Genomic DNA, 15,057 nt, shown 5'->3' with positions numbered 1-15,057 from the left:
AGAGAAGGCAAATTATACTACATGCTACATACTAGGTAAACCCACAAGGTTTAGGCAAGTTTGATAGTATCAAACCTTTATCTTGTAAAGTTAGGTTCCTGGAAAGATAGGTGTCTGTATTGATGTTTTATGGGATAGTGCCAAGTCTTAAGAAGTCAGTACTGTGGCCACCTCCTATTTATAGCAAATTGTTTGCTGTGACATATGATGTGGTGTAGATGAAATCCTTCGGAAATACAATTTTTTTGGTCACAATTACAGCCGGTATTTAGATTTTCTGGGCAAATCCTTAGGAGTACTGGTGTCAATTACAGATTAGATAATTTTCAGGGACAAACTGCAGGCAGCTTCACACAGCAATGTCAGTGATTGCACCAAGGTAACAATAACATTTGCCAATTAAATGCAGACACTTAAATCATATAGTTCCTCTCATATTGGTCAACTACAGAACTTGAGATTGCAAGTGTGCTCAAGGAAATTGAGAAAGCTTTATAGGACCTCGATAGCTTCTTTGATGGCATGTCAGACACTGTACAACTTTGACCAATGCATCTTTCCTGGTATTATTAATGAAAGTACTCTTTCCAAATAAAGCCCTAGTCTGAGCTAAAAATGTGCTTGGAACTTGAAAACATCATCACATCTGGAATTGTATAGTTGGACATTCTTATAGCACAGCCTTTCAGAAAAAGCCTTTTTGCAGAGTTTGAAGCAGACTTCATGTTACTGCTACAGTTTTATGTTAAGCTATATAAATTGTACGCAAGATTGCATAGGCCTGTAGATAGGGAGCAAAACAAAAAGATTCAGGTTTTTTGATATGGGGATAAACAAAAATCTACTTTCAGTCTTGGAAGGAAAAGAACAAGACTCAATTAGTGGGCAGAATTACAGCAGAATGGAGTTGATTGTGCAATTGACATCCACATTAATGCAGCCAGTTCACAGCAACAAAGGTGCTAGCTGTGTTTCCCTTTTGACCTCAGGACTTGCATGACCCAGGGGGTTTAAAAAGAAATAGCTCGCATTATACAATTTATATGCTGGACTGACTTTTAAATCATTGGCATGAGAGCAATAAAGTAATTTGTGGAATGGGTTAGAGTATTTGGCATGCTTAAATAACACGTTTCTGTCAACTATTTTAGATTACAAAGCCAATTCTTAATTAAATCATTCATGTTAATTTGTTAAGAATTCAAAAGTTGCCTTTGCTGGCAAGCAGAAGCTGTTTTGATAGTGGCCAGTGATCTCCCCAGTAAGAACTTGCTGATTTAAGGGAATGTTGAAGGTTGAGCTGTGATAATAGAACCATCCTACACACACACTCCAATGCAAGAATTAGTCTTAAAAACAACAAAAGTAATACATGTTTGCAATTTTCTTTAATGAATAGCTGTAAAATGAACAAATTGTTTAGATAAACATTCACTTGAATTGATGCTGCAAAGAAATTATGAATTTTTCATCCCTTTCATGCCTATGTTACGCAGTTTTAATAGCTCGTTCATCATCCAAGAATTGTAGAAAAACATAAACATTAAAAACCTGCCTTTAAAAGTTGTACTTACCCATCTAACCTAACATCAGGCAGAGTTCTGTTGAGTGCTATCATATCACTTGCCATCAAGTTGAACTGATTGATTTTAAACATCTCCTTCATTCTTTCTTGATTTTCCTTAGAAATTATTACAGGCTTCCCCATCTCTCCAGGTCCTTCTTGTGGCTTCTGTATCACATCTGAAATGCAGCAAAGTTTTGTTACCAAATGAAACTTAGCTTTAATGCTGTAGTCACTGTCTGAAATATTAAAATTATCTACTATAAGCATAATTTTCCTTACTCTTTGGTGTATTCTGGCCTTGGCATATGAAAGGATAGGCCTGCAGATACTACCGTTTTAGAGTTAGCTATAATAGAAGATCATGTATGTGGTCATCTTCCATCCTACTGTACACAGGGTTTCATCCTACAAATGCACCTCAATTCTACTGAAATGAGCCGGCCAAAAGGCATTTCAGTTGATACAAGGAATTAAACACATAATAAGTTACAAGCCTTTGTATGTTGTGTTTAGTACCTAAAGCAGCCAGTTTAATATTTAATCATTTGTGGTATCTCCAAATGAATTAAGACAAAGTAGTGGAGTAGAACAATAAAGTTAGACACATTGGAACCATCATATTAGCATCTATAACTATGATACAGATGCTGTGCAGGGAAGAAGATGATTGGCCAAATAATACTTATTCTCCTCAATGACAATACGGCAAGATCCTGCTCTATTGTATAAATGTCAAAACAGTGACAGATTCCACCCAGTAGTGTACATGCCAAAATAGAACAAATGCTAGCTTAATCTTTTTCTTTCATGTAGCTTTCGCAAAGTATTCAGAATTTTTTGGACAATAATTTAAGGGGCTGTATTATACAGAAAGCAATGGAGATCTAAACAGTTTGGTATTAGAGGCAGGTTACAGGATTGCAAAGATAAAACATTCATTCACTTAAATTGTCAAACCTAGATAGTAAAGCTTCCTTAATGGCATATAAATGGCTTCATATAGTTGTCTCATAGAAACCATCCAGAGTAATGTTTTGATATGAACCCATGACAATCCCAGAATGTGAGAAAAATACTTCTTTCCCTAGTGGACCATAATCTGGTAAAGATTTATGTTCAAACATGTTTTACCACTCAGTTACTTAAATATTAAAGATTTACCCAAGGTTCATTATAAAACAAAACAACTGTCATGAAACCCATTGATCTGTGTCCCTGTCTGATAAATCAGCAGTTTGTGGAGATTGTAACATTTAAAAGGTACAGGATGTTCCGATGCTTGTTACATTGGTTCCTGCTGAGAAACAAGGGTGGGAGCCTCTGGGAGTGTTTTGGTAGGTCCCCAGGTCTGTTCAAGGGTCAGTGAACAATTATTCTGGAGGCGGTCAGTTTTGGGAGAATCAGGAGCAGGGGGGAAAAACTCCATGTAGTCAAAGTGCCACTTTTAGCTCTGAGGAGTGTCAAACTAGTGGTAACTCTACACTGGTTTACGTGTCTGTAATGATATTGCTGAGGTAAAGGAATAGTGGGAATTTTAATCGTCTTATGCTGTATTGAGACCTTTCCAACCTTTTTATCTGGTGTAATATAGTTCACTTGTTTTAATAAATATTTTATTCTTTGTATTAAAAGTTCATCAGGAGACTCGTGTGAATTTGTATTATTCTGGGATCCACTTGTCCAGTATTAATAGCAGCTGGTATTGTAACAATATTAACTTATATTTTCTTTGTTGCAGTGTTCAAGGCATTTTCTTTCTTCCTTACTGAACATTTGTTAATTTCCAGTTTTCAACCCCGGGCTTCGAGCGTTTCATAAAATGTTCTCTCATCTCCCTTTGATAGCACAGAAACCATCGAATCCTGTAATGTATCACAGGCAACTGCCCCCTTCATCTGACACTTCTCCCCTTTTGTGAAAAAATGGTGGACCTCCAGTAGTGTTGCTTGTGGCAAAATGGTATTTTATTCTTAAGGTAATGTACAATATTAGGGCCATTATTACCTTAATTAAATAAGTCAAATTGTAATTCAGTTAGAGTATTATAGAACTATTACTGAATTATGGGTTCAAATCCTAGGATGATTTTGGTATTTGTTTGGAAAGTACAAATCAATCACCTTGATTACCACTTAAAAATGTGATTATTTCAGCTTTAAAAATGCGAAGACACAGAGGAAAATGTCTTTAGTTGAGAAGTAGGTTGGAAGAACTACTGTAACAGCATCGGGGAGTTGGCAATAGGGGAATGCACAGGTTGGGAATATTGTGACAGTGGTTCCATTTGCCAGGGCAACCATGGTGTTTTGGAGCACAGGGAATGGGTATCAGGGTCTTGTTGGAATGGGAGAGAAGTGAGAGAGCAAGGCAGATCAGGAGAGAATTTTGGATGTGGGTGGAATGAAAGAGGTGTCCTAGGATATGGGGGTCACTGAAAGGGGCTGGGAATGTAGACCTAATTGAAACTACATCAAAGATGCTATATAAATACAATTTGTTTTGCATGCAATATCTGTTAAGAGTATTTTATTTTCCTGTACCACTTTGCTGACATTCCTATTTCTATCAGTTTTTCATATCACAATTTCTCCTTCACATCTCTTTCTCATACACATCTGTTACAATTAAGCTTGTCCATTTCTTTTACATGCCTTTGATTGCAAATTTAATTTTTGTATTATTATGAAATCCATTCATTCTGTGTCCCCATGTGCTAAGTTAGCAGACCATGGAGATTGTAACATTAAAGGTACAGGATGTTCCACTGCTGGTTACATTTGCTGCTGCCTTTTACAAGGGTGAGACCTTCTTGGGATGTTTTGATAGGTCACCAGAGCAGTTAAAGGGTCAGTGAATAGTCAGTTAGTGTCAGCCAGCAAGTGAAAGAGACAGGAACAAGGAGATGTCCCAATTAAGTTAAAATGCATGAAAAGGGCTGCAAATAGCTGATTTTAAGTGAAGTGGGCTCGAGAGAAGCCTGAAGATCCACAAAGACAGCCGAAGGTTGGTAACTCTTTACTATGGGCCGTTGAGACAGAGGTACCCCTGTGGAGCAGTGGTGTTCGGTTTGGTATGGCCGAAGATCTGAAAGTGTGCTTGTAGGCTAGCGTTTGAGTGTACTCGGGAATCCAGGGAAAGGCGAGACTGAAACGCTGCAAGGTGGGCCATTGTTGAAGCTGTCTGAGCGGGAGTGATTTTTTGGTGAGAATTCCAAGGCGATTTCTTCAAATGTGGAGATTGGAAACCCCCCCTGAGAAAGACAAAGTTTCAGTAGATTGGTTGGCTCACAACGTGACAAACGTCTGGGGGGGTTGTTGAGAAATCCATGGAATCAATTTTGGTGGCATCTGTTCGCCTGTTAATTCACATGTACCTCATAATTACCCTGAATATTAAAGTATAAGATAGGTTTTGTAAATTGTTTCATCTTCCTGAACTTGTATATTTAAGTTTATTTTTGTTTGTTCAAAACCTGTGGAATCTTGTGGCTTTATTCGCTTAGTGAGTGTCTTGAATCTCAAACTTTATCCCACCCCCACTCTGACCAAGGATCATACAGTATTTATTCAAAATATATGACGCAGGCTTCTTCAAATGCTACTGAAGAAATTATTTTAAGAAATCCCCTCCTAATCCAGACCTCCAAACTCATCCTCTTGGCTGGCTCTGATTGCAGTTGTGGTGGACTGAGGAGCTGGCTGTGATCAGTGGGAGTGAATTGAAAGGATTTCTCCAAAGCCATCAGAGCAAACTGGAGTTCATATTTAAATTAAATACCAGACTGTATTTTAAAATACACCACTTCCCCCAACTCACAGCTCAGGGAACCCTTCTAAGAAATGCTCTTTATTGTGTAGTTGTCAGTCACCCCCGTCGTCTCTCATCACCCTCAATATGCGGCAGTCCACTCCACAAATTCTCACAGTGCACTACCACCATTCGTCACAGAGCACATACACAACCAGCCCTGCTCTGAACAACTGAATACATAACTGCATTATCAGTGTCTTGTGATGAGGTGAACAAACATCCCAAGGCACTTTCATAGGACTGTTATCAAACAAAATTTGACACCAAGCCATACAAAGAGATATTAGGGCAGGAAAAGCTTGATCAGAGTTATATTTTAAGAAGCATCTTAGGAAGAGAGAGAGAGGGTAGAGAAGGAATTCCAGAGCTTAGGGTCTTGGCAACTGAAGGCATGGCCAGAGAAGAAACCATTGTCCGCCTCTTTGTGGAACGTGCCTTTGCAAAGCAGCTCTGGAAATGACGTCGCGGTTTTTGTTGATGTTCATCCCGAGCAGCTCCATAATGCAGGACTCTGTGCCCGACAGGCTGTTCCCAGGGCCACACACCAAGACAAATATCAACTGCTGCTGGAGGACCATCAACTCGGTGAGGCAAACTCTTTGGTCTTCTTGAAACTTGCTGGTGTTTCACTGCAAAGAGCTGTTGATGACTGAATGTTCTGGACTGACACATTCCAAGGGCTAGGACTACATGCTGAGTGATGTACTAAAGTTCAGGGCAGCTGTCACAAAGCATCAACGAGGAAAGGCCGCTGTCTAAGGCCCTCGCACTATAGTACACCAGGGGCCCGAAACTGCAAAATCAGTGTATGCTTGACATGAAACTTAGGACAATAACAAACACCAAGGAAAGGGTACTGAAAATTATTAGAACAAAAAGCTGACTAGTGCTCAGATCCCGATGGACTTCACCTAGGGTCTTAAAAGAAGTGGCTGCTGAGATAGTAGATGCATTGGTTTTAATTTTCCAAAATTCCCTAGATCCTGTAAAGGTGCCATTAGGTTGGAAAATAGCTTTAAGCCAGTTAGCTCAACATTTCTTGCAGCAAAATTGCTGGAATTTATTTTTAAGAAGGTTAGGGTGGGGCACTTAGAAAAATCTCAATGCAATCAAGCAAAGTCAACATATCTTTGTGAAAGACAAATCATGTTTGACTAATTTACTAGCGCTTTTTGAGGAGTGGATAAAGGGGAGCCTGTGGATGTGCTGTACTTAGATTTCCAGAAGGCATTTGACAAGGTGCCACATCAAAGGTTACTGTACAAAATAAGAGCTCATGGTGTAGGGGGTAATATATTAGTGTGGTAAGAAGGTTGGTTAGCTAACAAGAAGCAGAGAGTAGGGATAAATAGGCCTCTTTCGGGTCGGCAAGATGTGACGAGTGGAGTGCCACAGGGATCATGCTGGGGCTTCAACTATTTGCACTTTATATCAGCGACTTGGATGAAAGAACTGAATGTATGGTTGCTAAAGTTGCTGATGACACAAAGATAGGTAGGAAAGTAAGTTGTGAAGAGGACTTAGGGAGTCTGGAAAGGGATATAGATAGGTCAAATGAGTGGGCAAAAAATTGGCAGGTGGAGTATAATGAGAGAAAATGTGAACTTGTCCACTTTTGCAGGAGCATTGAAAAGCAACATATTATTTAAATGGAGAGTGTAGGAGAACTTTATGGTACACAGAGATCTGGGTGTCCTGGTGCATGAACCAGGAAAGTTAGTGTGCAGGTACAGCAAGTGAATGGGAAGGAAAATGGAATGCTGTTGTTCATTGCAAGGGAAATGGAATATAAAAATAGGGATGTTTTGCTACAGTTGTATAGGGCATTGCTGAGTCCACATCTAGAGTACTACGTACAGTTTTGGTCTTCTGACACGAGGCCCCTTTATTTTTTGAAAACATGATTTTTCAACTTTCAACTGACTGGAAGTTTTATAATTTGGACAGAGACAGAGCAAGCTGCTTAAAAATGAAGGGCCACATTCCAAGGTGAACATGAAAAACAAGCAAATCAGCCTCATGGGAGTGTGAAGAGATAGTCATTGGCTATAATGCAGACACCCATCAAAACTTATAACTTCTAAGAAAGAGCTATTAAAAATGCAAAGTACTGGATATTGAAACAATGGCTGCCACAGACAGACACCCAAAACCTCTTGAAAATACACAATGGGTGAAGTATTTCAAGGCAAGGCTGCCCAGCCACTTGAGATTGCAAGTGACACTGGCGGTGTCAAGAAAGTCTTCAGCGGAGGAAACAGGCTAAAGGCTGCTCTCTCTCACTTTTGGAATAAGTGTGTTGCTCAGTTTGAGAAGCCAACTGTATAAGAAATCTACCAGCGAGCCGAGATTTCTTAACAAGCATGTGCGCGAGCGCATGTGCAAGGGCTTCTGCATGACTGCATGAAAGCCGAATGCTTGACGTCGCGTTTTATTTTTCCTCGGGTTTGGTGATAAATAAATTTGCTCTCTCTTGGCTCAAGAAAATCTTTTTTTTTTTTTTTGCTCCTTGTTGCTCACAGCTTAAATAGGTAAATACATTCTGATTTGGAAAAGGCATACCCTCATGAAAAAGAAGCTTAAACCTTTGCTGTGAACAACTGAGGAGGTTGAACAGAGGGGAGCCAGTTCACCCCTTTTCACCTGGTCATAACACTCCTTATTTAAGCAAGGATATAAATGCGTTAGAAGATCAGAGAACGTTCGCTTGACTGATACCCAAGATCGGGGATTATCTTATGAGGAAAGGTTGGACAGGCTGGTCATGTATCTTTTGGAGTTCAGAAAAATGACAGGTGATCTTATTGAAACACAAGATCCTGAGGTGACTTGACAAGGTGAATCTGAAAGGGTGTTTCTCCTTGTGAGAGAGACTAGAACTAGGGGTCACAGTTTAAAAATATGGGGTTTCCTATTTAAGACAGAGATAAGAAATTTTTTCTCTAAGGGGTGTGAATCTTTGGAATACTCTTCCCAGAGAGCAGTGGAGGCAGGGTCAATATTTTTAAGGCAGAGGTAGATCAACTCCCTTGTCAGTCAAGAACCTAAGGTTATCAGGGATCAGTACCATGTGGAGTTGAGGCCACAATCAGATCAGCCATGATCTTATTGAATGGCAGAGGACGCTCGAGGGACCGAATGACTTACTCCTGCTCCTAATTCGTATGAATATTGTAACATAAGCTCTAATTGCAAGTCTCGTGAGACACCTCAGAGTGCCATATACTATATGCAAAGAAACTGATCTGGTTTTCACTTTATGGAAAGTTAACTTTGAACTGTTAAGTAGTGTACTTTTACAAATTTTATGAAAAGTAGTTTTTGGAGAAAACTTTATAGAATGATACAGCATAGAAAAATCATTCAGCACATTGTGCTTTTGACATCACCTTGGTAGAGCTATCAAATTAATTTCACTCTCCTGCTCCTTCCCCATACCCCTGTAATTTTTGTCAGGTTGCCCCTGGTTCTTTTGCCAATCACCTTAAATGTGTATCTTCTGGTTATCAACCCTTCTGCCTCTGGAAACAGAGTAAATAAGGAGAAATTATCAAAACCCTGCTTAACTTTGAGCAACTCTATCAAATCTTGTTTTAACCTTTTCTGGTCTAAGGAAAAGAGCCCCAGTTTCTCTAGTCTCCCCTCATAACTGAATTCCCTCATTCAGGTATAATTTTAGTCAATCTCTTCTGCACCCTCTCCAAGGGCTGGACATCTTCCTAACTGTGAGGCTCAGAATTGAACACAAAATTCCAATTAAGGCCTAATCAGTGGTTTATAAAGGTTTAGTATAACTTCCTTTCTTTTGTACTCTCTTTCTCTATTATAAAGCCAAGGATTTCAAATGCTTTTTTGACAGCCTTCAAAGATTTGAACAATTATACCCCCAGGTCTCCATTCCCGCACCCACTGTGAACCCATATCATTTAGTTCATGTCACTTCTGCTCATTCTTCCTTCCAAAATGGATCACTTCACTGCCTTAAATTTCGCCTGCCACGTATAGCCCATTTTGCCAGTCTGTCACTATCCTCCTCATTGCTAACAACATTTCCGACTTTTGTTTCATCAGCAAACTTTGAAATGATGCCTTATATGCCCAAAGTCAGGTCATTAATCTATATGTCAAAAAGAGGACTGATCCCTGGGGAACACCGCTGTATACTTCCCTCTAGTCCAGATAAACTGTTCACACTATTCTCTGCTTTCTGTCGAACCTTTGAAAGTCCATATACACATCAACCTCACTACCCTCACCAACTCCCACCATTAATTCAAAGAACTGGATCAAATCTATGCCAACTTTCATTTATTACGCAATACCTTTAGAAATGTCAATTCATTTTTGTCCCAGATTCCTCACTACTGGTATTTGGTTGAATGGAGTGTAGTTGCCTGGTTTAGTCCGCATCCCTTTTTAAAATACGGGTGTAACATTTGCAATTTTCCAGTCCTCTAGAACCACCCCAAAGGAGGATTGGAAGGTTGTTGCTAGAGCCTCCATAATTTCCACCCTTACCTTGGCTGCATCCCGTCCAGACCAACTGACTGTTTTATTTTGAGGGCTGAAATTTTAAGCTCACCCTTTTTATCCATTTATTTCCAAAGCAACTGGCAATTACTGCTACATTGCCACCATCATCTTCTCTAGTGAAGACAGATGCAAAGTACTCATTTAATACCTTACCAATGTCCTCTGCCTCCATAAGATCACCTTTTTGGTTTCTATTCAGCCCCACCCTTCCTTTAATGACTTTTTTACTATTTACTATTAGTAAAGCCAGATAGATAAAAATAGATTAGTAGCCACTAATCTATTCTCATTCTCTCTTTTCGCTCTTCCCGTGGTAGTCCCTTTAAGATCTCCTCTGTACTTTCTATATTCAGCTTGGTTCTCTACTGCATTACGAACTTTACAACTATCAGTGAGTGTCCTTTCTTGTCTCATTTTAAATTCTAGCTTTGGATACCTTTCCTTTCTACCTCATAGGAATGTGTCGACTCTGTACCCAAACCATTTTCTTTTTACAAAACCTCCATTGTTCAATTACTGCTTTGCCTCGCATTTTTTTTATTCCAACAGTGGAGCAATGAAAATTGGGGATGTACAAGAGGCCAGAATTGGAGCACAGAGATCTCAATGGCTTGTAGAATGGAGGAAGTTAGAGATAGGGAGGGGCAATGCCACAGAAGGATTTGAAAACAAGAAGATAATTTTAAAATAGTCACTGCAGTACTGGAAGCCAATATAGATCAATGAGAACAGGGATAATGGGCGAGCAGGACTTGATGCGAGTCAGGATATGAGTAGCAGTGTTGGATGAACTCAAAGGGTGCAAGGTGACAGGCTGGCCAGGAAAGCATTGGAATAGACCAGTTTAAAGTTAACAAAGGCATGGATAATGGTTTCCATTGCAGATGAGCTTAGGCAGAGGCAAGAGGCAGAACCAACAAGTTTTGAAATCTATACAGTCAATGTCCCATGGCTTTCACATGTCAAAGTCAAGTATTGGACTGTAGAGGATAATTAGACCTGGACATGTAGATGCAATATCATCTCCAATGTAAATACATACCTCAGTCCTTAATTTTACACATTTCCTTATAAATTCCTGCATCCACAATAATAATTGAAACTGCCAATATAATGTTGTTGCACTGTATTTACACCCTTCATATTTGGTGGTGCTGCTGTGTCTCTGTTGTCTGCAAGTTATAATTAAAGATTGAAACTTTTACACAAGTAGTGTCCATTAAAGCTGTGGGCATAGGATATTTATAAATGGGAAGCTGTGCCAGCTAATGAGACTTCCACACCTTCTCCCTGCCTTTTAACTTCCTGTTCTTCTTGTTTCAACCTATGAGCCTCTGATCTTGTTATCACACAATCTGGAAACAATCCAGGATGCTCTTTCTGCAACACTTCTGTTAAAAATACTTCTACAGGCTGCTCAACTGCCACAGGCATCACCCACATCTGGGGCCCAGCTATATCATTACCCAAAATAAATTGAAACCCTGCAATGGGCACTCCAGCAATCACTTTGTCTGTTTTGCGCTTACTCCTTAAATTTACCTTCCACAATGGAATAGGTTTAGCGTCTCCATGAACCCCACTTATTATTGCCTGCTTCTGCAATACTCCCTCTGAACAACAAATCTCTCTATCCCACAACATTAAGGATTCACTAGCCCGTGTCTCTTAAAATTTCAAGATCTTCACCTACTCCACTCTGAACACATGGAAAGACTTCCCCTTCACATACAAATCTTTAAACATTTCTGCAACCTGCTCCTCAGGATTCTCTTGGGTAAATTGTGAACATATTCCCACTTCTTCACCCATCACTGATTCTTCCTGTTTTACCTGTACACAAACCACTGATTTTTCCTGTGCCTGAACCTCAGAACCCACAGTACTTTTACTTCCAGAACTTTTCTGCACCCTAATAATCCCAACAGATTTTCCCTGCAATTTCCAACATACTGACTATATATGTCTAACTTTGTTACAATGAAAACACCTCAATTTGAGTGTCACTTCTACCCTCAGCACTTTCCTTTTTTGTCTGAGAAAAAACTTCCTGGGAATTTCCACCTACTCCTTCTGTTCCTTGACTACCCATCTTCCTTTCACCTTCCCACTTTCTATCCTTCTCTGATTTAGCAGGATGATTTAAAAAGTTTAACTCTATGAACTAACTCAATCATCAGCTATCTCTGCTGATTATCTTACAGTTTTAACCCTCTGTTCCTCCACATGAGTTCTCACTACCGAAGGTAATGAATCTTTAAATTCTTCCAAAGGAATTACCTCTCTAAGAGCTGCATATGTTACCTCCATCTTTAATGCCCGTATCCACCAGTCAAAATTACTTTGTCTTACTCTTTCAAACTCAATATAAGTTTACCCAGGCTGTCTTCTCATACTCCTAAATTTCTGCCTGTATGCCTCACGAACCAACTCACCTGCATGCAAAATAGTCTTTTCTTTTTTAACCACATTATAGTTCACCAACATTTCTTCTGTCAATGAAATATAAACCGCATGTGCTCTACCCACCAACCTGGATTGTAACAACAACGTTCAGTTTTCCTGTGGCCATTTCATCTATTTTGCTATCTTCTCAAATGAAATAAAGAATGCTTCCACATCTCTTTCCTCAAACTTTGGAAGAGCTTGTACAAATTTAAACATCTCCCCACTAGAATTCTGATCTGCAAATAAGTCCTTCCTCACCTCCTATTGTCACTTTCTTTAACTGCCAGCATTTTTAGCTGGAATTTTCTGTCTCCATTTTTCTCTTTCCTGCTTTTGTGTCTGTTCCCTTTGAAATGCCCTTTCTCTTTCTGCTGCCTCTAGTTCAAGTTTTTTTCATTTGCAACTGAATTTGATCCCATCCCAATGAACCACCCCTTGGAGAACTTGGTCTCTCAGGTATTCCTTCCAATTTCAAATGCTGTGCTATACCTTCAATTATGTCGGATTTCCTCACCCCAGCAGGTAACCCTAATTGTAACTTATCTGCCAATTCCATTAACTTAGTTTTGTTTGCCTTTTGTAAACCAACCAAAGTTATAACTTCAACTCCCAGACAAGTCTTAGCAACTGCCAAAGCCGTTTTGCAGTCTCGCCACTTAAAAAAAACCTCACACCAACTCCTGAATTCAAAGTGCTTCTCGTACTCGTAGCCTTTAAGATTTACCAACTCCAAATCAATCAAGGAATATCAAATATATCCCGCAAAGCACCCCCGATTTTGTTCTGGTACATGCTGAGCTGTTCAAATCTCACAGGGAAACTTGAAACAACTGCCACAACTATTTTACAATTTGTATTTATTTCGAGATACATGCCTTGAATTCAGTAGTAATAAGACCACCAAGTCTTGTAGGTTTCTTACAAAACTAAATTAACCCTTTATTAATAAAAAAATGATTTTAGGCACAGAAATAGGTTTACAAATTACTATTTTGATAACTCCTAGCTCCCCAAGTTAATCTAACTGCCAGTTACACCTCTGTTAAGGCAACAGTAAAACACAGATTTAAACAGACCCAGGCAAAGCACACACCCTGGACAGTTAAATTCAAAATGAGTTTCTCTCAGTTTTGGTTCCTTGTAGACAGCAGCTTGGGGCTTAGAACTGGTGGCTTTTCACGCTTGCGTGAAATCTTAAAATGCCTTCCCTTGCACACAGCCTTCTCTCCTTTATATATATTTTCTGCTTTGAATGCAAATTCCCATTGTTTCACTATGTCTTTGGACTTTACCTCTCTAATAATAAAAATCTATCATCATACTAATTTTGCCAGAAATCTTTGGGAAAAATAAACAAACCATTTCTTAATTCTTCTGGCCAGGTGTAACATTTCACCTACTCTTTTGAATTCAAGCTACTCGGGTTTATTTAAAATTGCAAATGTCCCCTTAACATGTCACATTCTAAAACTTGACCCATGTTTACCTGTTTAACATTCCAAACCCAGCTTCTCTTCTTGATACATCAAAGCCTTCAGAGCAGCTGTCTCCAATTGAATTAAGTCACACACACACACACACACTTTCTACTTTACAATAAATTCCAATAACATTGTGAAAATTATTATATCTCCCTGACAGATACTACATCCATATAAATATCTCTATAAATATCTGCAAGAAGAGCAGCACAATTTATCTGCATAACTGGGATCACTCTCAGCGAATTCTGCACAAACAAGGAAAAGTTACAGTCTTGGACTAAGCTTCCAAATTTTGTGAAATTCTACTGAACATTAACTTGAATTTAAAGAATCTACATCAATCCAGTACCTAACTGCTTCAGTAAATAGACAATGGGCTCCAAATATCACTATGTAATTTTGTTCCAAAAAGGGAAGCATTTGGTTGATCCCAAAAGCTAATGGAAGAGAAATTCTTTCTTGTAGCACTACTGGAAGACTTGCACCAATACCCTAGAGGCAAGCAGCACTGCAATCCCCGCCTGTGTGGCATTCTTCACTGGTGCCACTGCCAAACTCTGGATAGGCTGTGCAGGTAGCCACTTGTGGCACTGCCCGCCCCCAGGAAATTGATGTAGTCTGCGAGTGCTGAAGCACGAACAAATTTCTCTACAGTAATTCATAATTGTCTATTCCCTCAAATATCCACTCACCATCTCCTTAATTTTTCCAGAGTATCTAACTGTACTGGAGCTCTTAATTTTCCACACATTCCCCACTTTCTCCATCAACTAGTTAAATTTAACTTGTGTGTGCACCTTCCTGCTTCTAAGCTTAAGTCAGTGTCCAGAGTCTAGAGTTCATTGCAATCTTGGTTATTTATTGGAGTACTTTAGGATTTTGAATAATATCTCCTTAAGCTTTCTTTTTCTCGAGTAAGTAATGCAGAAAAATCTCCTAAAAACTCAGATCCTTGAGTACCTTGGTTCCTTTTCCTCCACGCATGGGGTATTTGTTGCACCCTGTTGCAGTTGCAGAACTGTACATATTAATCTAGGTGTAGTCTTACCAGTACCTTGTAAAAACAATTTATCCATCCCAAGATTAATTTAGCTTTCTTTACTTTGTTATACACTGCACTGCTGTCATCAGTAAGCTATTCACCTATATCCCCCAAATCCCTTAAGTCCCTTTGCTCAGAAATATTTCATTTATTTTTCAACTGTTTACATAAAC

General features: G+C 39.2%; 1 protein-coding gene across 4 annotated transcripts in view; it reads right to left on the bottom strand.

Moving 5' to 3' along the window:
- galnt1 (UDP-N-acetyl-alpha-D-galactosamine:polypeptide N-acetylgalactosaminyltransferase 1) overlaps positions 1 to 15,057 on the bottom strand; it is a 209,668-nt gene that overhangs the window by 113,484 nt on the left and 81,127 nt on the right. For all 4 annotated transcript variants that reach the window (XM_078538667.1, XM_078538668.1, XM_078538666.1 and 1 more), the window contains one exon: positions 1,575 to 1,743. In XM_078538667.1, the coding sequence (XP_078394793.1) occupies positions 1,575 to 1,743 (169 nt within the window). The remainder of the gene's footprint in view (positions 1 to 1,574; positions 1,744 to 15,057) is intronic.

This window comes from Cetorhinus maximus, chromosome 3 (genome assembly GCF_964194155.1).
Source record: "Cetorhinus maximus chromosome 3, sCetMax3.hap1.1, whole genome shotgun sequence".
Taxonomy (NCBI): domain Eukaryota; kingdom Metazoa; phylum Chordata; class Chondrichthyes; order Lamniformes; family Cetorhinidae; genus Cetorhinus; species Cetorhinus maximus.
The sequence above is the reverse complement of the archived record's forward strand: the minus strand, read 5'-3'. Positions and strand labels throughout refer to the sequence as shown.